The sequence below is a fragment of the Lepidochelys kempii genome, chromosome 28 (assembly GCF_965140265.1).
Source record: "Lepidochelys kempii isolate rLepKem1 chromosome 28, rLepKem1.hap2, whole genome shotgun sequence".
Lineage (NCBI taxonomy): Eukaryota > Metazoa > Chordata > Testudines > Cheloniidae > Lepidochelys > Lepidochelys kempii.
The window spans coordinates 5,064,101-5,091,899 of record NC_133283.1 but is presented as its reverse complement, the minus strand read 5'-3'; the positions used below and the strand labels follow the sequence as shown (position 1 = coordinate 5,091,899).

Genomic DNA, 27,799 nt, shown 5'->3' with positions numbered 1-27,799 from the left:
GCGTCTGCCGGGCGCCTTCCCTCAGGGACAGGGATCGGGTCATCCAAGCGATCCCTCTCCTCCAACTGGGCAATCAGCTGTTCCTTGGTGGACCTCCCGAAGCGCAGCCCCCTCTGCCTGCACAGCTCCACCAGGTCGCTCTTCAGGCGTTTAGCGTACATCTCCCTGCTGGCCACTCGCAGGCCGGGCAGCTTCCCACGGTTTCCAGGAAAAGCCCCTCGTGTGCCAGTCCTTCTTGAGGTCACCACCTCTTTGGCAGGGTCGAGCTGCAGACTCCTCCGCCCCTGGGACCGCTCGCTGCAATCCCCCGGGGGACCCTGTTACTGCAAAAGTCCTTCTCTCTGGTCACGCATTCCCAGGGGTTAACTGCCCCCCGAAACCGTCTCTCTCTGAATCTTCAGCACGCCTGGTCCCTGTCAATCCCCCTTCGTTTTACTGCTCCCCAGTCACTTACTGCAGGAAGCGCCGTTCACGGGGTGCAGAACATCCCACCGCTGCCACCAGCTGTCATGGAATGTGGGGGAGTCCAGGCCCTGCACCCCTCTTCCTGGGATCCACTGAGACTCTCAGCCAGCCAGTAAAACAGAAGGTTTATTGGACAACAGGAACACAGTCCACAACAGAGCTTGTGGGTACCCCCAGGACCCCTCAGTCACGTCCTTCTGGGGGAGCAGGGAGCTTAGACCCCAGCCCTGGGGTTCCCTGTGTTCCTCCCCCCAGCCCCAAACTGAAACTAAACCCACCCCGCCGGTTCCCTGCAGCAGCCCCTGTTCACATTCCCGGGCAGAGGGGTCACCTCCCCCTCCCCCTCCTGGCTCAGGGGACAGGCTCTCAGGTCTCCCCTCCCCAGGGCACATTCCCAGGTCAACTCTCCCCGCTCCCTGCTGCGTCACATCGTCACAGACCTTCATAGCTCCAGCGCTTCGAAGGCCAGAGGGGACCATTGTGAATGTCTCGTCTGACCCCCAGTATCCCGCAGGCTGGAGAACGGCCCGTCGGCCCCAACCCCTTCCCAGAGCAGAGCTCTTAGAACTACGTCCAGTCTTGTTTGAAAAATGGCCAGGGATGGAGAATCCACCCCGACGGCTGGGAACCTGTTTTCATGGCTAATTACTCCCACTGTTCACAACTGCCGCCTTCTTTCCAGTCTGAATTCGTCCAGTCTCAACTGCCAGCCATTGGGTGGTGTCAGACCATTCCCTGCAAGATTGAGAAGCCCATTATTAAATATCTGTTCCCTATTGTGACGGAGTGGGGATTTTCCATAATATTTTGTATGAATAGTGTGTGTGCCTCAGTTTCCCCTGTGTGGTGCATGGATAGCAAGGTGGTGGGGAAAGGTTATTCACTGTCTGCAGAGATACAGGGGTAACAGGCGGCTGGCTGTGTGGGGTCTGGGCCCCATGGCCATGGGAGTCCGAGAAGATCATGGTCGCTCTAATTGCCTGGATATTTGATACCTAGCAACTAATGCCCAGGGATGGCCACCCCTCTCCAGGATGCCAGCTGGATTTGAGCAGCTGGGGGGCTGAAGGCTCTGAGGTTTGATCCCAGGAGGTGGTGAAGCCAAGTGGCTTCCCTTCGTGACAGCGAGAGCCCCTAAGGGGGCAGGCTGGCATCCTGAAGGGGTCCTCCCTGGGACTGCTCCAGAGCACCAGACCCCTGCCACCGTGGCACCCATGTAGGTACTTATGGACTGTGATCAACTCATTCCTTGAGCCTCTTTGAGTCTCTCGCTCTCAGGCAGGGTGTCTGAGCCTTTCATCATTCCTGTGGCTCTTCTCTGACCCCTCTGCAACTTACCAACATCTGTCTTGTCTCGTGGGCCCAGAACCGTACACGGGATTCCAGCAGCGGTCGCACCAGGGCCAAATGCAGAGGCAAAATCACCTCTCAGACACTGTACACAAGTCTGTCTATTGTCCTAATGCTATTACCTTTCTCAACTAAACTTGTCCTCTCCGCAAAAAAGATACCAAGTTAGATTGACGGATCTGTTTTCCATAAACCCATGTTGATTGACATTAATTACATTGACCTCCTTTAGTACTTTATTCATCGAGTCCCCTATCAGCCACTCCATTATCTTGTCCGGGATCCATGTTGGGCTGAGAGGCCTATAAATTACCCAAGGCATCCCATTTATCCTTTTGTAAATTGGCACATCAGCTTTCTTCCAGACTTTTGGAACTTCCCCAGTGTGCCAAGACCTATTGAAAATCAACATTAATGGTCCAAGGAGCCCTTCCGCCAGCTCTTTTAAAACTCTTGGATGCAAGTTATCTGGACCTGCTGATTTTTCAAATGTCTAACTTCAGTAAATTCTTTGTAACATCCTCCAGAGTTGCTATTAGAAAGGAAAGTGTATTATCACCACTGTATGATGAGACTGGCTCATCTCCACCCCCCCACCCCCACCCCCAATATGGAACAAGAATATTTATTGAACATGTCTGCCTTTTCTGCATTATTATTGATAAATCTACCAGTCCCATCTACTAATGGGCCAATACATTGGTCAGGATTGTTTCCCCCACTAATATATTTTGTCCTTAACTCTGCTAGCCACAGATTTCTCCTTGTGTCCCTTGTCTTCCCTTATCAGTTTTCTACAATTCCTAACTTCTGATTTATATTCCTTGCTATCAACTTCCCCTTTCTTATCTTTTTTTTTTTTATTTTGTATTTTTTTACCACTGTCTTCGCTTTTCTAAACCAGATTGTTGGTTTGGTTTGGTTTTAAAAGCACAGCCTTCTTCCTCAAGTGGAGGATTGTGGCTGACATTTTTGGGATTAAATTCTTCCTTCCAGCTGATTTGGCTCATAATTGTTTTCAGCTTTGTGAAATTGGCCTGATTAAAGCACCACATGTGTATATATACATTACTGGTCTGGACTTTATTGTTCTTGCATATGATCGTCCCACACTAAACCGATTTCCTTCTTTGAGGAAGTAACTGGCTTTTCAGCTGAGGGGAGTGCAGTAAATCTAATATCCTGGGGCTTCAGTAAAGCTTTAGGCACGGCCCCACACGGGACATGATCAGTTAAGGATGGATATCCTGGAACGCTGAACGGTGTTGCACCGGTCAGCCAAGCGGTTGCACTGGCCGTACGGTTATTCACCGTTATCTCCTGGGGCTGGCTGGTCCTTGCTCACATGCTGTGGGTCTAATTGATCACCATACGTGATCCCCCAGCGATTTCCCCCCAGGTTAGATTGGCAGGAACTGGCCAGCCAAGATTGAGTCCCCTTCCTCGGCCATGTGGGGTGCAGCTGGCCCTATCCGTCATGGCAGGGGCGGAGAAAGGGTTTAAAAGCAGGCGGGCCGGGCAGATGCGGGGTAGCTCTGGGCCTGGGATGGAGCCGGAGCCCCATGAGGGGGTCCTGGAGAGCTCCAGGGAAATCACCCCCGGGCCGTGCCAGGAAGCAGCAGCTCCGGTGAACCAGCCATGCAGGACCCGATCGGCAGCCCCAAGGCGAGCCACGGGAGGGGCCGGTTCCCGCCATCCTCAACCTCTCCCAGGTTAGGGGAATCGGGGCCAGCGTCGGGGGAGAGGCCGGGCTGGCCCCAAGACGGCACCCGGGGGTGCTGGGCTGGAGGGAGCGGGGCGGAGGCCCAGCAGGGGGTGCAGGGCAGCAGGGGGATGCTGGGCCCCGGGGGGGGCGGGTTGAATGAGCCCTGTCCTAACAGCTGGAGGCCCGGGCCCGGGCAATGGACAGACCCCGGTGCTGGTTGTCTGCAGTCCCTTTATTCGGCCCCCGGGGGCGGATCCGCCGCGCTGCCCACGGGGGCTGAGCCGTGGCTCCCACGCAGGGCTTGGCCACCCCCGAGCTGGGGCGGGGGCAGGGGGCCGCTGGGCCCTGGGCGAGGCAGCGGGGGTGGGCAGCAGGGTCACAGAAGGCCCTGATGTGGTTCAGGAGCCACAGCGGCCCCCACCCCAGAGGTGGCCGCATCTCCACCGCGGGGTGCGGCCCTCGTTGGGGGGGGGGGCAGGGCCCCCCGGGCAGTGACTGGCCGGGGGGGGGGGGGGCCCGGGCCTTGAAGCACCCGCCCTGGGCAGCCCGGGCGGAGAGGTGCCCTCTGGGGGAGGGGTCATAAAAAAGCCCCTCTGCCCCCCCCCCATTATTGCCAACACGGGGGGGGGCTCAGCCCCACCACGGTGACTGCTCCCCCCCCCCCCCCCCCCGCCTGGGCCGGGTTTTCCCCTCTGCCAGCGCCTCGCCCCGCCCCAGCCCTGACTGTGCCCCGCCCCCTCCAGCTGCTGGGTAAGGACGGGCAGGGGGAAGGGCGGCGGCTTCAGCCGAGGGGACTGCGCATGCTCGGTGTGCGCGCATGCTCAGTGCGCCCGAAGGAGCACATTGCTGCGCAAGAGCCGTGTCTGACCTGAGGTGGTGACGTAGGAGCCCCCACTCCCCCCCCACCGCGAGGCCGGGCCGCTGCACGTGGGGGCGCGCGAGCGAGCGACGGTTTGCAACCGTTAGCGCCGGTTGGAGCGCGGGCTCGGGGGCGGGGCTCTGAGGCGCCGCTGCCCCGACCCCCCCCCCGCACCCCTCCTTCCCTGGCCCGCCCCAGAGCCGCGGGGCGGCGTGGGGACAGGGCCGGGATGGGGGGGCGCTGTGGGGGTCACCGTGGGGCTGGTGGGGGGGGTGCAGTGGGGGGTCGCTGTGGGGGGGGTATATGGGGTTAGAGTGGGGGGGTCGCTGTGGGGGGGTATATGGGGTTAGAGTGGGGGGGTGCAGTGGGGGGTCGCTGTGGGGGGGCATATGGGGTTAGAGTGGGGGGGGTGCAGTGGGGGGTCGCTGTGGGGGGGTATATGGGGTTAGAGTGGGGGGGTGCAGTGGGGGGTCGCTGTGGGGGGGTATATGGGGTTAGAGTGGGGGGGGTGCAGTGGGGGGGTCGCTGTGGGGGGGTATATGGGGTTAGAGTGGGGGGGGTGCAGTGGGGGGTCGCTGTGGGGGGGTATATGGGGTTAGAGTGGGGGGGGGTGCAGTGGTTGGGTATATGGGGTTAGAGTGGGGGGGGTGCAGGGGGGGGTATATGGGGTTAGAGTGGGGGGGTGCAGTGGGGGGCACTGTGTGGCTGTGTAGGGGTCCTGTGGGGGTTACAGTGGGCGGGCGCTGTGTGGGGGGCGCTGTGGGGGGTCTCTGTGGGCGCTGTGGGGGGACGCAGTGGGGGGCTGCCCTCTGGCTGGACACTGACCCTGTTCTTCCCCCCCCCCAGGACCCCGCCATGGCGGTGCTGCACTACTTCCAGCGCCCCGGGGCGGAGGGTGGCCCTGTCTCCCTGCTGCGCTCGGCCCAGGCGGTGCTGGGGGGCGTCCGCGCCCTGCACAGGGAGCTGTGCTACAGCGTCAGCTGGACAGGTACGGGCGGGGGGGGCAACGAGGCCTCTTGGAGCCGCTGGTCCCGGGACCCCCAAAGGGTGGGGCCAGGCTGGGTCAGAGCCAAAGGGGCGTCCAGCCCAGCGTCCTGTCTTCCGGCAGCGGCCAGAGCCGGGCGCCCCCGGGGGAGCGGACGGGGCAGGGCCATGATCCAATGGTCCATCCCGCCTCGGCCACTCCCAGCGTCTGGCACTCAGGGGTTTAGGGACACCCAGAGCGTGGGGCTGCATCCCTGCCCAGCCGGGCTAATAGTGCCAAGGAAATGAGAAGGTGCCGTCCCAAAAGAGAAATGCCTGCAAAGACTCAGACTAAACGTAGAGCCCCAAATTAAAAAAATATCATAAGAGGACCCAAAAAGTGCCACCATGGCTAAACAACAAAGTAAAAGAAGCGATTAGAGGCAAAAAGGCATCGTTTAAAAACTGAAAGTCAAATCCTACGGAGGGAAATAGAAAGGTGAATAAACTCTAGCATGTCACATGTAAACGTATAATTAGGGAGACCAAAAGAGAATTTGAAGAGCAACGAGCAAAAGACACAAACTAACAGCAAAAAAAAAAGAGGGAAGTACCTCAGAAGCAGGAAGAAGACCAAACAATCTGTGGCTGCTGCAGGTGCTGCAGAAGCACTCAAAAAGGATGAGGCCGTTGCGGAGAAGCTAAATGAATTCTTTGCGTTGGTCTTGACTGCGGAGTATGTGAGGGAGATGCCCACACTTGAGCCATTCTTCTTTAGGTGACAGATCTGAGGAACTGCCCCTGATTAATTGATCAGAAACCTCCTCTGCTGATACCTCAAACGGTAATAAGTCACCTGGACCAGCCGGTATTCACCCAAAAGTTTTGAAGAAACTCAAATATGAAATTGCACAGCTACTAACTGTGGTATGTAACTTATCGCTTGAATTAGTCTCTGTACCAGATGACTGGAGGGTAGCTGATGGGATGCTGATTTTTAAAAAAGACTCCGGCGGCGATCCTGGCAATTACAGGCTGGCAAGCCTAACTTCAGCACCAGGCAGATTGGTTGAAACTACAGTAAAGAACAGAATTATCAGACAGAGACTAACCCAATTTGTTGGGGAAGAGTCAACATGGGTTGTACAGGGAAATCCTACCTCACCAATCTACTAGAATTCTTTGAGAGTGTCAGCAAACATGGCCAAGGGGGATCCAGCAGATACAGTGTTTGGACATTCAGAAAGCTTTTGACAAGGTCCCTCACCAAAGGCTCTTAAGTGAAGCAAGCAGTCACGGGATAAGTCATGGGATCCTCTCATGACTCAATAACTGGAGAGAGGAAACAAAGGGTAGGAATAAACGGTCAGTTTTCAGACTGGAGAGAGGTAAATAGTGGTGGTCCCCCAGGGGTTTCTCCTGGGACCAGTTCTGTGCAACATATTCGTAAATGATCTGGAAAAAGGGATAATCCGGGAGGTGGCAAGATGTGCAAGTGATACAAAATTATTCAGAATAGTCAAGCCCAAAGCTGAGTGTGAGGCGTGACAAAGGGATCTCACTGAACTGGATGTGGTTAGTGCTGTGGAAAGTTGTTAGAGCTGCCGTTGCGGCTATTCTTGGAACCCCGATGTCAGCTGAGCTAGCAGACTGTGCAGCTTGTTAATTCAGCCGAGCTCGGTGTTAGGCATAAGAGAGAGCAGAGACGACCAGTGCCTGCTGACAGTGGAGGGGCACGACCCCAAACAGCTTCCCCACCTCACCCCGTAGCCTCCCACTCCCGGAAAGCAGCAGCCCCTCAGTGCAGCTCCCAGCTGTTCCTCTGCCTCTCCCTACCTGGGGCAGCTCATGGCTCAACTGCTCTGCTAGGAGGGAGCCCACCCACATCATGTGATCGAGCAATCTTTTGTGTGTGTGTGGGGGGGGGACGTAACCCTGCATGCCTCCCCACCCATGCGTCACCTGCGAGAAAGACCACCGGCTCGGTTCAGTGGCCAAGGCGCTCAGGTAGGTTTCTTGTCGACGAAGCGCAGTACTAGTGCCCTCGCTCTGTGGTGACAAGTGCACTAACCCAGGTGTGCCCGCGACAATGGTACCAGCTCAGTCCGGACACTGTCCCCTCGGCTGGACAAAGAGGCCGTTCCGGTGACTTTGGTACAAACAAGTTACACATTACACTCCAGACGTTGTTAGTTACCACCCTTCTCCTCGTACCTGCTGCTTTGAACAAACCATTGGTGACTGATTCGGTCCCAGAGCCCCCCTTGGGACTGTTACCTTACCTGATGTGCTGAATTTGCCTCTGAGCCCGTTTTCCCTGCCAGCTTGGGCCTCCTGAACCCTGCCTTGCTGAGCCAGACGCACAAGCCTGCTGCAACATAGAGCCAGGTCTGGTCCACGCCCCCAAAGCTACAGACTTTAACTAAAAACTGCTCAGCAGGTTACCTATTGTCCGCCCCCTCTAACACTGACAGAGAGAGATGCACAGCTGCTTGTTCCCCCAGGTATTCATCACTTACTCTGGGTTCATTAATAAACAAAAGTGAGTTTATTACGTATAAAAAGTAGCGTTTAAGTGGTTTCAAGTAATAACAGACAGAACAAAGTAAATTACCAAACAAAACACTCAAGTCTAAGCCTAATACATTAAGAAACTGAATACAGGTAAATCTCACTTTTAGAGATGTTCCAATCAGCTTCTTTCTCAGACTAGCCTCCTTCCTCATCTGGGCCCAATACAGGGCCATCCCTACCCATATGCAAAGCATGCAGCTGCATAGGGCACTGAGAAATTTGGGGCACCAAATTTCGTGGTGCCCTGAGCAGCTGCATGTTGCCCCAGCCCCACCTCTTCGCACCCCGCTCCGCCCCCAGTCCACCCCTTCCCCAAAACCTCTGGCGTGCTCCACCCCTGCTCCGCCCCAGCCTCACCCCCCCTCCGCTGAGGACTGCCACAGGACTGGGCCTGCACTCACCGGCGGTGGAAAGTGCAGCGACCCGGCCCTAGACGCACTGCCGGTGAGTGCTGGGGAGCGGTTCCCCCCCATGCCCCACAAGCCAGCCCCGCCCCCTCCGGCCCAATACCCTTGGTACAGACCTTGTTAGTTCCAGCAGACATCTTAGGTGAAAAGCAGGGGATTCCACGTGACTGGGACCCCCTTTGTTCTCTTCCATCCCCTTTTATATCTTTGGCACAAGGGGGTTCCCACCCCCTCCTAAATGGAAAAGCACCAGGTTTAAGATGGATTCCAGTATCATGTGACATGTTCACGTGTCCTGTGAGACCTCATTCTTCATTACCCACTGGCTGGCACACTTACACAGGAAGGCTTACACGTAAACAGATTTCAGAGTAGCAGCCGTGTTAGTCTGTATTCGCAAAAAGGAAAGGAGGACTTGTGGCACCTTAGAGATGAGCCAGTTTATTTGAGCATGAGCTTTCATGGGCTACAGCTCACTTCCTCGGATGCCATTTACAACCAATTGTCCTAGTCAATGGGAGCCATCAAGATTCTGAATCACCATTAATGACCCACACTTTGCATAACTACAATAGGACCTGAGAGTTAGATTTCAGATCCAAGAATGATACAAAAAGAAAAGGAGGACTTGTGGCACCTTAGAGACTAACCAATTTATTTGAGCATGAGCTTTCGTGAGCTACAGCTCACTTCATCAGACAAATAGGATGACCATACTCAGGAGAAAGAAAAGGAGGACTTGTGGCACCTTAGAGACTAACCAATTTATTTGAGCATGAGCTTTCGTGAGCTGCTCACGAAAGCTCATGCTCAAATAAATTGGTTAGTCTCTAAGGTGCCACAAGTCCTCCTTTTCTTTTTGCGAATACAGACTAGCACGGCTGTTACTCTGAAACCTGTCATACTCAGTAGATTATAAGGTTTGTAATGATACCTTACAAGAGACCTTTTACATAAAGTATATTCCAGTTACAACATATTCACACTTACAAACATATATTTATGAAGCATATGGAGTGCAATGTCATACCATTCTCCTGTCAGCCCCCCCTTATCTTCGGAGGGGTGTTCCTCTCCCGTCTCTTAGGAATGTGTTTGCGTCGCTCCTTGAGAACTCTGGGTGTTCTTGTTCCATCCTCTCTGGTCAGGCCTGTGCTTTCTTGGATAGCCAATGCCTAGTGTGGTGTTGTTTTGCCAAGGCCCGGCCTCCTCTGGTTCACAGCCTTTGGGTCACACTGTTAGTTAAGCCCAGGGCTCCAGCAAGGCCTAAAGTGGGTGACTGAGCCTCAAAATGGCAGGTGAATTTCAGTGTTGATAAATGCAAAGTAATGCACGCTGGAAAACATCACCCCAACTCTGCACGCAAAATGACGGGGTCTAAATTAGCTGTTACCACTCGAGAAAGAGATCGCGGAGCCATTGTGGCGAGTTCTCTGAAAACATCCCCTCGACGTGCCGCGGCCATCAAAAAGCGAACAGAACGTTAGGAACTGCTAGGAAAGTGATAAATAATAGGACAGAAAATATTGTATTTCCTCTCTATAAATCCATGGTATGCCCACACCTTGAGTATTGCGTGCGGTTCTGGTTGCCCCATCTTAAAAAAGGTAAAAAAATTGGAACTGGAAAAGGTACAGAGAAGGGCAGCAACAATGATGAAGGCTACGGAACAGCATCCGTACAAGGGGAGATTAAAAAGACCGGGACTGTTCATCTTGGAAAAGAGACGACTAAGGAGGGATATGGTAGAGGGCTATAAACTCATGACTGGTATAGAGAACGTGACTGGAGAAGTGTCATTTACCTGTTCACTTAACACAAGAACCAGGGATCACCCAATCAAATTAACAGGCAGCAGGTTTAAAACAAACCAAAGGAAGTATTTCTTCCCCCAACACCCTGTCAACCTGTGGACCTCTTTGTCGGGGGTGTTGTGAAGGCCAAAAGTATAACTGGGTTCAACAAGGAATTAGCTACGTTCCTGGAGGACAGGCCCATCGATGGCTGTTACCCAGGTGATCAGGGTCACAACCCCACGCACTGAGTGTCCCTAGCCTCTGCCTGCCAGAAGCTGGGTCTGGACGACAGGGTGGGTCACTTGCTGATCGCCCTGTTCTGGTCATTCCCTCTGAAGCATCTGGTGCCGGCCGCTGTCAGAGACAGGACACTGGGCTAGACGCACCATTGGTCTGACCCAGTCTGGCCGTTCTTATGAGGCTGGGAGTGGGCATCATGTCCCATGGGGGCTCCCCTACCTGGCAGGACCCTCAGCCCCCTTGCCTGCTGGGTATCAGCCCCATTTCTCCCCTGCAGGTGCGTCGCCCCCCAATCCCCAGGAGACCCAGCTGCTGCACTGGCTCTTCGGCTGCCCCTTTGAATCCGGAGACGTTGCCACGGAGTCCTTCCTGTGCCCAGGGCCCACCGACCTGCTGGTGGAGATCGGGCCACGGTGCGTCTCAGGGCTCAGCAGGGGGCTCCGTGCCTTGGGGGCCGGGAGTTGAATCGGGGGTGCTGTGCCGCAGGGAGCGGGCCAGGGGCTCAGTAAGGGGTGCTCTCCGCTGGCAGACAGGGCTGGCCCCAGTGAGGGCTAGGGGGCGCTGTGCCGCAGGGAGCGGGGTGAGAGGCTTAGTGGAGGGTGCTGTGGAGTGGAGGGGCAGCTGTGGGGCTGGGGCTGTGTTTTCCGGGACTGTTAACCCTTTCCTGGCGCAGGCTGAACTTCTCCACGCCGTTCTCCACCAACGTGGTGTCCGTGTGCCGGGCCGCGGGGCTGGGCTGTGTTGACCGTGTCGAGTGCTCCCGCCGCTACCTGCTGCAGGTGAGGGGGGATGTGGGACCCCTGGGAACGGAGGGGATGACCCCTGGGGGATGGGTGGGGAGGTTCCGGCATTGTGGGGTTAATGGGGCTCTGGGGTGGGAGGCAGTTTCTGGGCTGCTTGCTCCCCCCCCCCGATGCCCAGATCTACAGGTGGGGGTACGGGGGGCCTTGGTCTGTCTGTCTCCCCTTCCTGCTCCTGGTGATGGGGGGGATCCTAGTTCTCAGCCCCCCTCCACCCCCAGTGCCTATCCACAGCGGGGAGGGGCAGGAGGTTCCTGTTGTCACCCTCTCGGGGCGGGCGCTGGGTCCCCTTTCTCACCCAAGGGGAGGAGAGACAGCTCCCCATTCTCACCCCCATCCTCCCTGGCAGTGTGCCCGACACCCCACACCCCCTGAGGAGGCCGCCCTGGTGGCGGTGCTCAGTGACCGGATGACGGAGCAGCGCTATGAGGAGCCAATCCGCAGCTTCGCCTTGGCCACCCGCCGTGCCCCCACCTGGCATGTGGATGTGCTGGGGGGGGGCCGCACCGAGCTGGAGCGAGCCAACCAGGAGCTGGGTATGGGGGGCGGGGTGCTGAGTACCTGGACTAATGGGGGTGGTTGGGTATCATGGGAGTCAGGCTTGGGGGGCTGGGTGTGGCGGGGGGGTGGGGAGCGGCTGAGCACACTGCAGAGGTTGGGGTGGGGCGTGTGGGGGGGAGGAGATGGACACCCAGGGGTTGAAGCTGGGGCTCTGCAAGATGAATGACTGGGGTGGGGTGGGAGCTGTGGCTGACGCAATGTCCCAAGCCCCTCAATGTCCTGTGTGGGGGGGAGGGTTCTGCCCACCATGGAGAGAGCTGGGGGTCAAAGGTCTCTTCTCCCCCCCTCATTCCACCCTTTCCCCCGCAGGCCTGGCCTTCGACTCTTGGGACCTGGATTTCTACACTGAGCTCTTCAAGAAATACGGGCGCAACCCGACCAGCGTGGAGTGCTTCGACCTGGCCCAGTCCAACAGGTACCGGCACCGAGTCCCCCCAGCCAGCCAGTCCCCTACCCTGGGGCCGGATGGGAGCCGGCACCCCCTCGAGGGGAGAGGCCCCGTGTCCCATTCCCAGCACCCCTGAGCCAGCCAGTCCCCCCAGCCAGCCAGTCCCCTGCCCTGGGGCCGGATGGGAGCCGGCGCCCCCTCGAGGGGAGAGGCCCCGTGTCCCATTCCCAGCACCCCTGAGCCAGCCAGTCCCCCCAGCCAGCCAGTCCCCTGCCCTGGGGCCGGATGGGAGCCGGCGCCCCCTCGAGGGGAGAGGCCCCGTGTCCCATTCCCAGCACCCCTGAGCCAGCCAGTCCCCCCAGCCAGCCAGTCCCCTGCCCTGGGGCCGGATGGGAGCCGGCGCCCCCTCGAGGGGAGAGGCCCCGTGTCCCATTCCCAGCACCCCTGAGCCAGCCTGCGGCTGGATCGGAGTCAACATCCCCTGGAGGGGAAAGACTCCAAGTCCCATTCCCCGCCCCTCTGATCCCTCTGACTCTGGGCCCGGTGCCCCAGCAGTGGGTGACTCTTCCTGTCTCACCCTCCAGGGGAGCCAGCGTTGCCTAGAGGGAAAGGCCCCGTGCCCCATTCCCTGCCCCTCTGAGCCAGCCAGTCCCTGCCCTGGGGCCGGATAGGAGCGGGCACCCCATTCCCTGCTTCTGCCAGCCCCTGCCCTGAGGCCGGATGGGAGTCGGCAACCCCTAGGGGGGAAAGGCCCTGTGCCCCATTTCCCTCCCCGCCCGAGCCAGCCAGTCCCTGCCCTGGGACCGGATGGGAGCCACACCCATCTTGAGGGAAAGGCCCCCCTATGTGCGTGTCTCACCCCCTATCCCTGCCCCCCAGCGAGCACAGCCGACACTGGTTCTTCAAAGGGCGCCTCCAGGTGGACGGGAAGGAGGTCTCGGAGTCGCTGTTCGAGTCCATCATGCGGACCCAGGAGAAGAGCAACCCCAACAACGTCATCAAGTTCTCGGACAACAGCAGGTGCCTGGGACCCCCATCCGTGGGGATGGGAATGGGGCTCGAGCTCATGGCCAGGGTTGGATTCAAACTCTCACTTCCTCTGGGCTAGGGATGGGGGTGGGGCTTTGTGGCTGGTGGCCATGGCTGGGATGCTCTCCCCCCGCCCCCTTGGGGCAGGGATGGGGGTGGGGCTCCGTGGTGACGGCGGGCCGTGGCCGGTTCTCTCCCCCCAGTGCCATCCAGGGCAGGGCCGTGTGTTCCCTCTGGCCCCGCGACCCGTCCCGCCCCAGCCGCTTCGAGAAGAGAAAGTCGACCCGGCATGTCATCTTCACTGCAGAGACCCACAACTTCCCCACGGGTCAGTGCGGGGGGCAGGGGGGCTGTGTGTGTGCAGGGGAATATATATGTATGGGGGGCTTCTATCCATGGGGTGGCATGGCGGCGTGGCCAGGGGGTTGTGTGGCAGTCTGCAGGGGGGACATTGGGGGAAATCCAGGGGGGGCAGAGTGAATGTGGGGGGGTGAGAGGGTGTCCATGGGTCAGGGGTCTGTGGGGGGCGGGTGGCAGTACGTGGGGTTATGGGCTGTGGAGGGGTGGATGCTACACGCTTTCCCTGCTCTCCGTGCGCATGCCCCAGGCCATGAGGTGCAGGGGCCTCCTGTGTGGGGCGGCTGTGGGCCTGGCACTCTGGGGTGTGTGTTTTGGGGGGTACCTAGGAGGGGTGTCTCTTCGCTCTCACCCCCGTGTGCTCCCCAGGGGTGGCCCCATTCAGCGGCGCCGCAACGGGAACAGGCGGGCGGATCCGGGACGTGCAGTGCACGGGGCGTGGGGCCCACGTCATCGCCGGCACGGCGGGGTACAGCTTCGGAAACCTGCACATCCCTGGTGAGAGTAGGGGGGCCCCACTTCCCCCCAGCCACCTCCTCCTCCCCTTCCTCTGCCAGGCCCTGGGACCCCTTCCTCAGGCCCACCCTGCCCCCAACTGAAGTCACGGGGCCCTCCTGCCCCTGGGACCAGGCCCCAGGACACTCTTCCCCCAAACCGTGAGCCCCTCCTCCACCTGGCCATGAGCCACAGGACCCTCCACTTCCCACCCTTGGACCTCCCTTGACCTCATCTTCACACCCCAGATAACGAGACACCCCCCCCCCGCCCCGCCTGCGTGCCTAGCCATAGCCGCCCACCCCTGTGCCAGGCCTGCTCCCCAAGGGCTGCGACCGGAGCGTGCCCGGGACCTGCATGGCTCTGCCACAGGGCCTGGCTTTCCACGCTCCCTGCACCCACCCCAGGGTCTCCTGGCTTGCGGGGGGGTCTGTTTGCTGACTCAAAAGGATTCACCCCCCCCCCATCAATCTCCTTCTAACCCTGCGGTTGCGAGGCAGGGTCTTCCCGGGTTACTCTCCACCCCCTCCGTCTCCCCTCCCGCCGTCCCCGCGGGGCACTGCCTGCTGGGCTCCCTGCTCTGGTCCTGGTCCCAGGGCGCTGCGGCTCGTCCACTCCCCGGCTTCGCCTGGGTTCAGAAGACGTCTTTCCTGCCGCCAACTGAGCCGTCCGGCTGCCTTTTGCGCCCCTTGGGGTTGGGGAGCCCGGCATCCAGGCTGGCACCCCCTGACCGTCTCTCCCTGCCCCCAGGCTACCCTCTGCCCTGGGAGGACCCGGCATTGCCCTACCCCAAGAACTACGCCCAGCCCCTGCAGGTGGCCCTCAGGGCCAGCGATGGCGCCTCTGACTACGGCAATAAGTTTGGGGAACCTGTCCTGGCTGGTGAGTGTTGGAGGGGCCATTCTGGGGGTTGGGGGGACCCATCCTGGCGGGTGGGGGCTGAGCTGAATCTTCACAGGGGCCTGCTCCCAAGAGTCACCCCATCAGCTGCCCTGTTGCTCCCCCCTCAGAAGGGGCACCTGCCTGGCCCTCGCCCGCCCTTCTGGGGCGGCCAGGAGGCTGTGGGTTCTAGTCTGTCCTTCGATGGTTGGGGACGCGGCGGGCTTGGGGAGCGCCTGGCAGGGAGGATGTGCCTGGCTCTGGGGTGGGGTTGGGGAGCGCCTGGCAGGGGGGACGCATCCGGCTCTAGGGCGGCCTTGGGGAACACTGGGCAGCGGAGGAAGGGGATGCGTCTTGCTCTGGTGGGGGGGATATAACAACCTGAGCAGGAGAAATGCCAAGCAGTAAAGGGCTGTGGTGCCCAGTGGGGAGAGGCTGGGGGGGGTGTCTCTGCTCTAACCCCCGCCAATCTCGGGCAGGGTTCGCCCGTTCCTTCGGCCAGCGGCTCCCCAACGGGCAGCGGCGCGAATGGATCAAGCCCATCATGTTCAGCGGGGGGATCGGCGCCATGGAGGACATTCACGTGCACAAGGAGCCCCCCGAGCCTGGTGAGTACGCCCCCACCCCAAGCCACTCCCTAGTAAACCCCCCAGCCTCCTCCCCCACCCCACCCACATATTGCAGTTCCCCTATAGCCTAAGAACTGCCTCCCCCAGACCCCATGTTGGCTGGGAGCAGCCATCTGGCCCCAGGTCTTCCCCTTTGCGAAGGGGAGAGGGGGGGCAAGGGAGAGGCAGTGCCCCGTCATGGGGCTGGGGTGGGTTTTATGGGGTCATACTGTTTGCTCGTCCTCCAGGGATGCTGGTGGTGAAAGTGGGGGGCCCCGTGTACCGGATCGGAGTCGGCGGGAGTTCAGCCTCCTCCATCCAGGTGAGTGAGGAGGGGACCTGGGGGGCAGGGACAGGGGGTTTCCCTGTGGGTGCTGGAGGGGGAGGGATCTCAGCAGAGCCCTGGGCAATGCCCCACCCACTGCCCGTACTGCTCGACTTACATCTCTAACGTGACTCCCTCTATCTTCCCCCCCATAGGGGCACCCCGCCCCCTCACTGCCCCCATGTCATCCACCTTCTCTTCCCCCCGCCACAGTGCATCTCACTTGGCCCCCTCTCACAGTGGGGCCTGCCCCCCTCAGCCCTGACCTTGTGTTACCCCCATCCTGCTACACACCCCCCTCAACAGTGGGGCCCACGCAGCCCTCTCCCCCATGTCTGTAGTGGGGCCTCCCCGGCCTCCTATCCCTATGTGACCTCCAGGATGCCCCCAACTCACTTCCCAACAAGGCCCACAGTCCTCTGTGCCCAGCGCTGCCTGGGCAGTGCCCCTACATGCTCCCCCCAGCCTGAGAGCAGGGAGCAATGGGGGGCATTGGGGCTGTGTTTGGGTGAGCCCTGTGCCCCCTGGATGCAGGGAGACAATGCCAGTAAGCTGGATTTCAGGGGGGGCGGAGGGATCTTTGTTGGGGGAGCAAGGCGGGGGTCAGACCTGTGTCATGGTGACCCCCCATTGTTCTCCCCACCAGATTCAGGGGACAGTACCTGTGAGCTGGATTTGGGGGTACTGCTGCGGGATCAGGGCTGTTTCAAAGGGACGGTGTCAGGGTGACCCCCCGTCTCTCCCCAGCTGCAGGGGGACAATGCCAGTAAGATGGATTTGGGGGTGATGTGAGGAGATTAGGTTGACAGGGTTTGGACTGTATCAGAGGGTCCGCATAGGGCGATCGGTGTCGCTACCCCTGACTCCCCCCAGTCTTCTCCCATATGCAGGGGGAGAACACTGGCGAGCTGGATTTGGGGGTGCTGTTGGGAGGATTGGTTGGGGTGGTGGTCAGCTCTGTATCAGAAGGTTTGTGTCGGGTGGTACCCCACATCTCCCACCAGGTGCAGGGGGACAACACGAGTGAGCTGGATTTCAGGGCGGTGCAGCGGGGAGACCCCGAGATGGAGCAGAAGATGAACCGGGTGCTGCGGGGCTGTGTGGAGAGAAGGAAGGCCAACCCCATCTGCAGCCTCCACGACCAGGGGGCCGGGGGCAACGGTGAGGGGGGGCAGAGCCGGGGGGGGGAATCAGTGCCTGGGGGGGCGTAGTTGGGGGGGCCCAGTGCCCCAGCAGTGGGTGACTCTTCCTGTCTCGCTCCAGGGAACGTGCTGAAGGAGCTGAGTGACCCAGCCGGGGCTGTGATCTACGCCAGCCGTTTCCAGGTGTGTGGGGACCCCCTGCCCCTCTGCCCCCCACGCCATCCACTTCCAGGTGTGTGGGTTTCCCCTTCCCCCCGAGCCTGCCCCGTCATACCAGCCACTCCCAGGTGTGTGGGCCTGTCCCAGCTTCAGGGTAGCTGGGCATGACCCCATGGCTCCCCCACTCCATAGTAGGGGTGAGGCTACAACCCCCCGCAATGTACCAGGAGTCTCCCCTCTCTGAGGCTGGGCCCAGCCGTAGCCCCCCCATCCCCAATATTCAGTTCAATATTCGACTCACCCCCATGGGGCTGGCTGCAACCCTGCCCCCAGCAGTGCTGTGGTGTGGGGCTGCCAAGCAGGGATGCTCCCGGCCCCCAGCTGGCGGCTCCAGGGTGTGTGGGACCCCTGATTTCCCCCCAGCCCCCGGCCTCACCATAGGGCTGCTCTCAGCCCCTGACCCCACCCCTGTCCATCACTCCTGAGTATGTGGGACCCCCCACATCCCTCCCCCTCTGGCCCCTTCTGGGTGTGTGGGACCCTGCGCCAGGCCCCCAACCTCCTCCCCTCCCCCCTCCCTGACACCCATGTACCTCCCAGCTGGGTGACCCCACGCTGAGCGTGCTGGAGATCTGGGGGGCCGAGTACCAGGAGTCCAACGCCCTCCTGCTGCGCCCCACCGATGCCGCGCTGCTGCAACGCCTGGGCCAGCGCGAACGCTGCCCCGTGAACATCGTGGGCACCATCGCCAGGGACGGACGGGTACGGGCGCCGGTGTGGGGGAGCTGGGCCGGGGCTGTGGCTGGCGGGGCGACTGGGGGCACCGGGCCGAGGGACGGGCAGCCGGGAGCTGCATGTGATGATGGCTTGAGCCTAGGGACAGGCAGCTGAGGGGGGACTGGCGTGTGGGAGATGGGCCCGGGGCCAGGACTTGTGTGTGGGGAGGCTGGGAGTGGAGGGGCAGGCCTGGTGTGAGCTGGGCCTGGGGAATAATTGGGTTTCATGTGGGGGTCGGGGTGGGGCCTGTGTTATACTTAAAGTACTGCACAGGATCTGTTCAGAGGGGATAAGGCAAACGCCGCATTTATTGGTAATCCACGTATCAATCATACCCTGGATCATACGCTGTCACGGAGTCCCTGGGCGATGCTCTGGAACTGCTCCCCATGAAGCCAGGCAGGACTCTGGGGCAGTCTCCTTTCTGTGAGCAGACTGTCTACAGGACACACAGCTCACACAGCTTCCACCTTCCTGGGTCTGACCTCGGAGCATTCAGCATCCTCTGCCCCTCCGTGCGCTTCCCACAGTGAGTCCACTCAGGTGGGGCTCCTGGGGAAGCCAGAGGGTCCTGCCCCCCAACTTCGCAGTCAGACGTGACTCTCAGCCAGCCAGTAAAACAGAAGGTTTATTAGACGACAGGAACATGGTCTAACACAGAGCTTGTAAGTGCAGAGAACAGGACCCCTCAGCTGGGTCCATTTTGGGGGCAGTGAGCCAGACAACCATGTCTGCCCTTCACTCCATGGCTCCAGCCAGCCCCAAACTGAAACTCCCTCCAACCCCTCCTCCTCTGGGCTTTGTCCCTTTCCGGGCCAGGAGGTCACTGGATTCCTTTGTTCTCCAACCCTTTAGCTCTCACCTTGCAGGGGGAAGGGCCAGGCCATCAGTTGCCAGGAAACAGGGTGTTGGCCATTCTCTGTGTCCAGACCCCTGCACACATCTGCCCTCTAGGGCTCTGCAATGCTCATACACCCTTATCCCACCCCCTAGATCCTTAAGAACTGCCTAGGGGAAACTGAGGCACCCCCACACTATTCAGAGGAAACATTAAGAACAGTCCCACTTCGTCACATTTCTCCCCCCTTCAAGATCGAACTGAGCGGGGTCACTTTAGCCCGTGACCTGGGGAAGTTCGAACCCACCAACGTTCCCATGGATGCCCCAGCATCTCTCCCATTCCTTGGTGGGAGTTACACCAGGCCCTTCCAGTTTCACACCCTCCCTTAGGTCGGGGGTGGTTGATAGCACTCGCAGGCCGCATAAATCTTTCCACATGCGGCCTTTGCCCTTTGGCCACCCCAAAACCCCAGGGGATCAAACTGGGATTGGGTCTTCTCCGAGTGCTCCAGGCTGGAGGGCTGCAATTCGGGCTCTCTTGGTTAAGGGCCCCCATCTTGACCTGGGCCACATACTGTTTATTTACAGAACTAGCATGGAGACATCCCTTTCTCAACAATCTTGTCTCCCCCACAAGCTGGCCAAACACAGCCACTTGGTTATAGGACGGTGTACCTTTCTTAACAGCTTTCACTCCATCTGAGACCTTCTCAAAGCTATCCACACTGGATCTTTCAACAGGAAAGTCAGTGGATCCATTCACAACAGAAAATTTCTGGCCTTTAGCAACTGAAACTTTCTTGATTAAATCACTTTCACACCCTTCAGTGGCAGTAAACTGCTTGCAAAGACTCCATGAGGATTCCTTTCCCTAGGGCTTTTCTATGCAACAATTCACCCCTCACAGAAATTCTGCTCTTACTCTCTTTACCTAGGGCTTGCTCTAGAGGAACACTTTCCTGAGCAACAACAGACTCTTTCTGGGTCTCCCTTACATCCAGAATCACCTCTGGCCCATCAGGCGGATTTCTACACAATCCCCTTGCAGGCAAACTGACAGACTTCCTAGATAAAAGGTCAGAAGCATTCTCCTTCCCTTTGCCACACACTAGCAACAGGCAAAATACAAGCACCAGAATTGTCTGGTCTCTGGGATTTTACATAGACACTAACTGGATGAGACCTAGTTACAGGGCCATTCTCCCGAGCAGACACAGACTTAGGACCATTCCCTTCCTGGGCTTTAGCTGAATCCAGAATCAACTCTGAGACAACTGCACTATCCTCAACCGTCACAGGCTGCAAGGCCCCTTCTGTCTGCTCCACAAAGAAGAGCCGGACACACTTTCTCCTTTCCCAGACACACAGCTTGGGATCTCTTTCCCCTTGTCCCAGCACACAAGGCTGGTCACAGACAGCTGCTTGGAGATCAGGGTAGCTCCCTCCATAGGCAAGTCAATACCCCTGACAGACGCAGGCACGTTTCCTTCACTGTCACAATTCTCCACCCAGCTAACAGGTAAGGTCCAGGGACACTCGTCTTCCACCCTCCTCGCCTTCCCCCACTGCTGACTAGACACAGCCATCAGCTCACAAGGCTGCCTAGGCTCATCCAAACTTTCATTACCAAGCACCTTGCCACTCCCAACAGATCCCCTGCCCTGCCTGTGGGTCCCCCTGCTCAGCTGGGGTCTCAGCTCCCACTGTGCTCAGCGCTGCCCTTGCTGTCCAAGTTGGGGTAGGCAGTGAGCTCGCTGCTTTCCTCACTGCATCAGCACCAGCCTGAGCCCCCTGAGCCCCCCTCTCCGGTGTGCAAGGGGGCGGGGAGCATCTCTCTGTCCCACCCAGCCCCAGGGGTCTGGTTACAGGCAGGCAGGTAGCCTGAGCCTAGCCGCTCCTCCCTGCTGCCAGACAGGTCATCTGCATTTTCACTGACCATTTTCCTCTCCACCGATTGGTTCCCTGGATTCAAATTCAAACCCTTGGCTGTTACCGGAGCAGGGTCTGGATTCTGTCCCAAAGAGACACAGTCACCCCACAACAGGGTCTTGCAGCTGGTATCCTGGAGAACCCCAACAACCAGCCAGCCCCACCCCTCCTGGGTCTGCACAGGGATCTGGGCCATAGAGAGGGTGAGGGGCTTCTTCCCTGGGACCCTCACCCAGCTCACACAGCCCCTCAGCATCTGAGGCTGCACCACCCGGGGCCTGACAACAGTTCTCTCTGTCCCAGGATCTCGCCACCCCAGAAATGTCTCCGCATTGACCATCACCTTCCACTCCCACTGGAGGTCCGAGAGGCCTGGCCCCAGGAAACTCCACACAGACATATAGGCTGGGGTCAGGGGTGGGAGCCTGTCCACCTCCCCACCCATCTGGCTGACGGAGTCTATGGCCTTGGGACCCAGCAAAGGAGCTAGACACTGGGGCTTTTCCGCAGGGTCCCCCTGGTTCAAATCGCCAGCCTGCTCAAAGGCAGTGAGGTGGGCATCCACATCCCCCCACTCCTTAACCAGAGGCAGCAATTTAGTCTCGAGGTTCCCTGCGGAACTGGCCCCCCAGGGTCTAACCCCACTCACCCCGGGGAGGTCCCCTAGGCCTCTCCACTTCCCACCTCCAGTTCATGCTGCTGCTGCTGCTGCAGCTCTTTCTCGGGCTCTCGCTGTCTCTCACAGTCCTCTTGCTCTCTTGGACTCAGCTCCAATCCCATACATCTCCGATCCCCGGATGGGGAACCCGATCGTGAAGACCCGCGTCTGGTTGGGGACTGGAGTCTTGGGGATGCCGGCTACCACTCCAGCTGCTACCAGATCCTGCTATAGCCCCATTTGGGGTCAGGAATCTGTTCCTTAGAGCGGTCATCCTCCTCCAGCAGCACAATTAACTGTGCTTTGGTGAACTTTCCAATGCGCGACCCTCTCTTTCTGCACAGGGTTACAATGTCCTTCTTAAGGAGACGGTGACAGGCCATCACTCCGCTCTTCCCAAGTTGTTGTGGACTCACAGGCCTGTGTGCTCTCATCTCCCCACGGTTTCCAGGGAGAACCCCTAGTGTGCCAGCCCTTCTCGAGGTCACCACCTCTTTGTCAGGGTCGAGCTGCAGACTCCTCTGCCCCTGAGACTGCTCACTGCAGTCCCTGGGGGTCCCCATTACTGCACAGTCCTTCTCGCTGGTCACACACTCCCAGGGGTTAACCGCTCTCCGAAACCGCTCCTCTCTGAGCCTTCAGCATGCCTGGTCCTCGGCAATCCCCCTTCGTGTTACTGCTCCCCAGTCACTTACTGCAGGAAGTGCCATCCACGGGGTGCAGTACATCCCATCGCTGCCACCAGTTGTCACGGAGTCCCTGGGCGATGCTCTGGAACTGCTCCCCATGAAGCCAGGCAGGACTCTGGGGCAGTCTCCTTTCTGTGAGCAGACTGTCTACAGGACACACAGCTCACACAGCTTCCACCTTCCTGGGTCTGACCTCGGAGCATTCAGCATCCTCTGCCCCTCCGTGCGCTTCCCCCCAGCGAGTCCACTCAGGTGGGGCTCCTGGGGAAGCCAGAGGGTCCTGCACCCCAACTCCGCAGTCAGACGTGACTCTCAGCCAGCCAGTAAAACAGAAGGTTTATTAGACGACAGGAACATGGTCTAACACAGAGCTTGTAAGTGCAGAGAACAGGACCCCTCAGCTGGGTCCATTTTGGGGGCAGTGAGCCAGACAACCATGTCTGCCCTTCACTCCATGGCTCCAGCCAGCCCCAAACTGAAACTCCCTCCAACCCCTCCTCCTCTGGGCTTTGTCCCTTTCCGGGCCAGGAGGTCACTGGATTCCTTTGTTCTCCAACCCTTTAGCTCTCACCTTGCAGGGGGAAGGGCCAGGCCATCAGTTGCCAGGAAACAGGGTGTTGGCCATTCTCTGTGTCCAGACCCCTGCACACATCTGCCCTCTAGGGCTCTGCAATGCTCATACACCCTTATCCCACCCCCTAGATACTTAAGAACTGCCTAGGGGAAACTGAGGCACCCCCACACTATTCAGAGGAAACATTAAGAACAGTCCCACTTCGTCGCATACGATCGATATTACACTCCCACACACACGCACACTCCGTCTTGTTGTTCCCATCGAGGTGCTCCCCTTCACTTCACTGGCCAGGTGCGTTAGATGGGGGAGAGGTGGATCCGATCCGGAGCGATGCTCCCACGTTGACAAGCCGAGACCTGGGGTCCTCTGCACGACACCTCCCAAGTAGAGCCGCTTCCCCCTCATGCAGATGCAAAATCTGCCTCCGGCGGCGCTTCCTTCGGGATGCCCCGTTTCGTTCCAGAGAGGGTGTTTTCAAAAGAAGGTGCTGGCTTCTCACCCCCAAGGCCGTCAGTATATCTGATCTTCTGTAGTGAGCCCACCTGGCAAGTTTTATCGTGCTTGGCTCTGGCTCCCGTCCCCTTCCAAGGGTTGCAGCTGTCCGGAGGCGCTGCCTTCCACGCCTCGCTCCTTCACCAGGGCAGGCGGTTAAAAGGGGGAGATCTTGTTCTACTCCGAGCGAAAAAACATTTTCCTTCTGCCTTAACTCTCCTTAGGGGCTATAACGTTATGCCAGGGCTCACTACAAAGTTATAAGGATTTGATATAAAGCTGTGTGAAAATAGAGGCAGACAGGGCACATGGGCGACTGGAGAGGTGTCCGTTCTGTGCCGGTGGGGGGCAGGGCACGGGTGGCTGGGCCTGATGGAGTTCGTGGGGGTGGGTCATGAGGCGTCTGGGTCTGTGGAGCAGTGCCGGGGGTGGGGTTGGCTGGAACTGGGGAGGGGCACTGGGGGGCTCTGTGGAGAGGAAACGGGGGTGTAGCACAAAGGATGAGATGGGGATCCTGGTAGCAGAGATGGGGCTGGGAGAAGAGGGTGCCATAGGATGGGATATCACTGGGGGCAGAGGAGCGGGTGGGCACAGGACACCGGAGAGGGCAGGGCTGGGCACAGGCTGGTTGCCGTGAGAGGGGGCTGGCAGTGGGGCGGGGGTGACCCCCAGGCAGCGCCTTTCCTAGGCTCCCTGTTGGAGAACCCCTGGCTCCAGCAGGGTCCTGCACGTCTGGATACTTGGGGGGCGACCCCCCTGCAAGTGTTATGAATTACACCTGGTAGGACACGCACACAACTGCTGCGAATTACACCTGGTAGGACACGCACAGTTCGAATCTAGGCTGAGGCACATAAACAAAGTCCACAACTGCAGAGTTCCCAAAAGACACTTAGTTTATTACGCTCGAGCGTGGTGCCCCCCTGCTAGCCAGGAGGGGACCCTGAGTACAGATTATACAAAGGTTATATACTTTTTAGCAAAGCATGTTGCCCTCGTGCATCATCGGAAACCTTAGCCAATAAACAAACCCTTTTCTTATCTAGCACCTGTCCCTGCTTGGTGCATTCCTCGTGCTATACCAGTATGTTGATTACACAGCATGGTCCTAAAGCCATGCATCAGTAGCCTTTATTGTCAGGATGGGAGGCCTCACATCAAAGGCCAAGAGACAGGGAGTTAGAGACTGACAAAAAACAGATACCGGGAGTCAAGGCAGGCTGGAGACGAGGAGGAGGATTTTCACAGGGATTCAGTATCTAAGGATCACTCCTCCTGGTGTATGATGTGCTTGCTTTTAGACAATGGTGGGCCCCAAACCAAAGTGGAGTCACATGTGCTAACTTTTCCTTCACACAAGGGAGGTCCCACGGAGCTACGGGCCAGGGCAGCTGGCTCTGACTCGGGCCCCAGAATTGCAGCGTAGCGGTAGGGCTCAGACTGGGGGGAGGGTTCCAGAGCCAGGCTCCAGCCCGAGCCCCGCGACTACCTGGCTAGTTGTAGGCCCAAGGCCAGGCACGGTCCCGGCTCTGCCCCAGCCCCTTGGGCGAAGCCCAAACGCCCAGCCCAGGGGCAGGAAGCAGGCATCTCTGTGGGGCTGGAGGGTGGGGTGCTAACCGCTGGGCCCCCTGGCCCTCCACACCCCAGCGCACCGGGGCATAGATTGGGGGGGCTGTGACTCGTCACTGACACCCCCCCATGGGTTACCCCCCCTCAGATTGTGCTGGTGGACGACCTGGAGGCCCCAGTGACGGACGTGGCGCCAGTGAAGCCCAGTGGGAAGAAGACGCCGGTCGACCTGCAGCTGGAGTGGGTGCTGGGCAAGATGCCACAAAAGGTACGGGGGGGGGGCCCTGGGGTCGCACCCACAGATCCCCCCAGACTGCCCCCCCACGGCGCCCCATCTGGGAGAGGCCAGGGCTGGAGTAGCGGGGAGCTCCCCAGACAGATGGTGCCCCCCGCTTGCTCCCCACAGCGTCCCCTGCTGGATTAACTCATGAATGTCCCATCTTTTCTCCAGGAATTTGTCTTGTCCCACAGCAGCCCAGCCCTCCACCGCCTGTGCCTGCCCCCTGGGCTGAGTGTGGGGGACGCCCTGGAGCGGGTCCTGCGGCTGCCGGCCGTGGCCAGCAAACGCTACCTGACCAACAAGGTACCGTGTGGCCCAAGTGAGCTCGTGACGATTCAGAGGGTAGTGCCCCCAACCCTGTACCTCTGCCCCCGCGTGGCAGTACCCCCACACCTCCTGATCCTGTGTCTCTGCCCTCCCGGAGGGGAAAGTGCCCTGTGTCACGGGGTCCCCGGGCCATGCTCTGGAGCTGCTCCCTATGAAGCCAGGCAGGGCTCTGAGGAGCCTCCTCTCTGGGAGCAGATGGTCCCCAGGGCAGAAGCTCCCACAGCTTCCACCTTCCTGGGTCTGACCTTGGAGCCTTCAGCCTCCCCTGCCCCACCGTGCGCTTCCCACAGCGCGTCCGTCTGCCCGGGGTGGGTCCTGGGGAAGCCAGAGGGCCCTGCCCCCCAACTCCGTAGTCAGACGGGACTCAGCCAGCTGGGAAAACAGGAGGTTTATTCGTCGACAGGAACACAGCGTAGGGCAGAACTTGTTAGCACAGAAATCAGTGACTTTCAGCCAAGTCCATCTTGTGGGGAGGGGGGCCCAGAGCCAGGGCCCTGCCCTCCCCGGCGCCCCGCCCTCCCCGGCGCCCCAAGCCAGCCGAGACTGACTCCTTCCAGCTGCGCCTGGCCCCTGCCCTGCCCCTTGCTGCTCCTCCGGCCTTTGTCTCGCTTCCCGGGCCCAGAGTCGCCTGTCACATACCCCTCCTGGGTTTCAGTGACGAAGTGGCAGCCACAGCATCAGTGCAGGCAGCTGGAGCAGCCCCCGGAAAAGTCACACACGCTTATTCCCACCGCCTAGGCATTGGTGCAATACACAGGGAAACTGAGGCACACACAGCATCCATGAAAACAGTAAGACTCTCAAAGGCTCACATACAACATAACAAGGGAGAACCCCCACCTGTGTCACATCCTGCACCCCCTGACCCCATGTCTCTGTCGTCGTCCCTGGCCCCAGCTCTCTGCCCCCCACCGCAGAGGAGTACTGCCACCCTGAGCCGTGTGTCCCTGTGGCAGGTGGACCGGTCGGTGACGGGGCTGGTGGCCCAGCAGCAGTGCGTGGGTCCCCTGCACACCCCCTTGGCCGACGTTGCCGTGGTGGCTCTGTCCCCCTTTGAGACGGTGGGGGCAGCCACGGCCCTCGGGGAGCAGCCACTCAAGGGGCTGATCGACCCGGGCGCGGGGGGCCCGGCTGGCCGTGGGGGAGGGCGCTCACCAACCTGGTCTTTGCCCGCGTCACCGACCTGCGGGTGAGTCGCCCTGTGAGCCATGGGGGGTCTGCTTGGGGAGGGGAGTTTGGGGTGCTGGGGGGGGTCTGCTTGGGGAGGGGACAGGCTGGGGGGGGGCTGAGTGGGGAAGGGCTTGTCTGTGTCTGACATTTTCCCCCCTATGGCTAATCCTCCTCCTCTTGACCCCCGCTCCCTCCGGATGTGAAGTGCAATGGGTATTGGAGGTGCAGGGGGCCCATGGGGCTGTGTGTGTGGGGGGGGAGATTGGGGCTGTATGGGGGTCCCGTGTCTCACCCCGCTTTCTTCCCAGGATATGAAGTGCAACTGGACCTGGCTGGGGGCGGGGGGTATGGGGTTGTGGGCTCATGTGGCTGATTCTCTCCCCCCTTCCCCTCTGGGACGTGAAGTGCAGCAGGAACTGGGGGGGCTGTGGTGCAGTGGGGGGACTATGGGGCAGTGCAGGAGGCATGGGGCTGGCTGGGGCCCCGTGGCTGACCCCCCTCTCCCCCTAGGACGTGAAGTGCAGCGGGAACTGGACGTGGGGGCTGTGGGGCGGTGTGGGGGGGGCTATGGGGCAGTGCAGGAGGCATGGGGCTGGCCGGGGCCCCGTGGCTGACCCCCCTCTCCCCCCAGGACGTGAAGTGCAGCGGGAACTGGACGTGGGGGCTGTGGGGCGGTGTGGGGGGGGCTATGGGGCAGTGCAGGAGGCATGGGGCTGGCCGGGGCCCTGTGGCTGACCCCCCTCTCCCCCCAGGACGTGAAGTGCAGCGGGAACTGGACGTGGGGGCTGTGGGGCGGTGTGGGGGGGGCTATGGGGCAGTGCAGGAGGCATGGGGCTGGCCGGGGGCCCCGTGGCTGACCCCCCTCTCCCCCCAGGACGTGAAGTGCAGCGGGAACTGGACGTGGGGGCTGTGGGGCGGTGTGGGGGGGCTATGGGGCAGTGCAGGAGGCATGGGGCTGGCCGGGGCCCCGTGGCTGACCCCCCTCTCCCCCCAGGACGTGAAGTGCAGCGGGGAACTGGACGTGGGGGCTGTGGGGCGGTGTGGGGGGGCTATGGGGCAGTGCAGGAGGCATGGGGCTGGCCGGGGCCCCGTGGCTGACCCCCCTCTCCCCCCAGGACGTGAAGTGCAGCGGGGACTGGACGTGGGGGCTGTGGGGCGGTGTGGGGGGGCTATGGGGCAGTGCAGGAGGCATGGGGCTGGCCGGGGCCCCGTGGCTGACCCCCCTCTCCCCCCAGGACGTGAAGTGCAGCGGGGACTGGACGTGGGGGCTGTGGGGCGGTGTGGGGGGGCTATGGGGCAGTGCAGGAGGCATGGGGCTGGCCGGGGCCCCGTGGCTGACCCCCCCTCTCCCCCCAGGACGTGAAGTGCAGCGGGAACTGGACGTGGGGG

General features: G+C 60.1%; 2 protein-coding genes across 2 annotated transcripts in view; one reads left to right on the top strand and one right to left on the bottom strand.

Moving 5' to 3' along the window:
* The window catches only part of LOC140904154 (phosphoribosylformylglycinamidine synthase-like), a 56,136-nt gene extending 54,706 nt beyond the window's left edge, over positions 1–1,430 (bottom strand). Inside the window, exon 1 of the mRNA XM_073326466.1 lies at positions 1,350–1,430. Within this exon, the coding sequence (XP_073182567.1) occupies positions 1,350–1,430 (81 nt within the window). The remainder of the gene's footprint in view (positions 1–1,349) is intronic.
* Positions 1,431–4,352: 2,922 nt separating this feature from the next.
* LOC140904193 (phosphoribosylformylglycinamidine synthase-like) overlaps positions 4,353–27,799 on the top strand; it is a 32,948-nt gene continuing 9,501 nt past the window's right edge. Inside the window, 20 exon segments of the mRNA XM_073326542.1 lie at positions 4,353–4,471; positions 5,226–5,367; positions 10,637–10,772; positions 11,033–11,138; positions 11,509–11,695; positions 12,030–12,135; positions 12,988–13,128; positions 13,341–13,465; positions 13,864–13,992; positions 14,740–14,871; positions 15,348–15,476; positions 15,725–15,798; positions 16,806–16,962; positions 17,065–17,126; positions 17,703–17,864; positions 24,782–24,901; positions 25,085–25,216; positions 26,197–26,361; positions 26,363–26,386; positions 26,388–26,429. Coding sequence (XP_073182643.1) covers positions 5,235–5,367; positions 10,637–10,772; positions 11,033–11,138; positions 11,509–11,695; positions 12,030–12,135; positions 12,988–13,128; positions 13,341–13,465; positions 13,864–13,992; positions 14,740–14,871; positions 15,348–15,476; positions 15,725–15,798; positions 16,806–16,962; positions 17,065–17,126; positions 17,703–17,864; positions 24,782–24,901; positions 25,085–25,216; positions 26,197–26,361; positions 26,363–26,386; positions 26,388–26,429 — 2,262 coding nt within the window. The 5' untranslated portion in view covers positions 4,353–4,471; positions 5,226–5,234.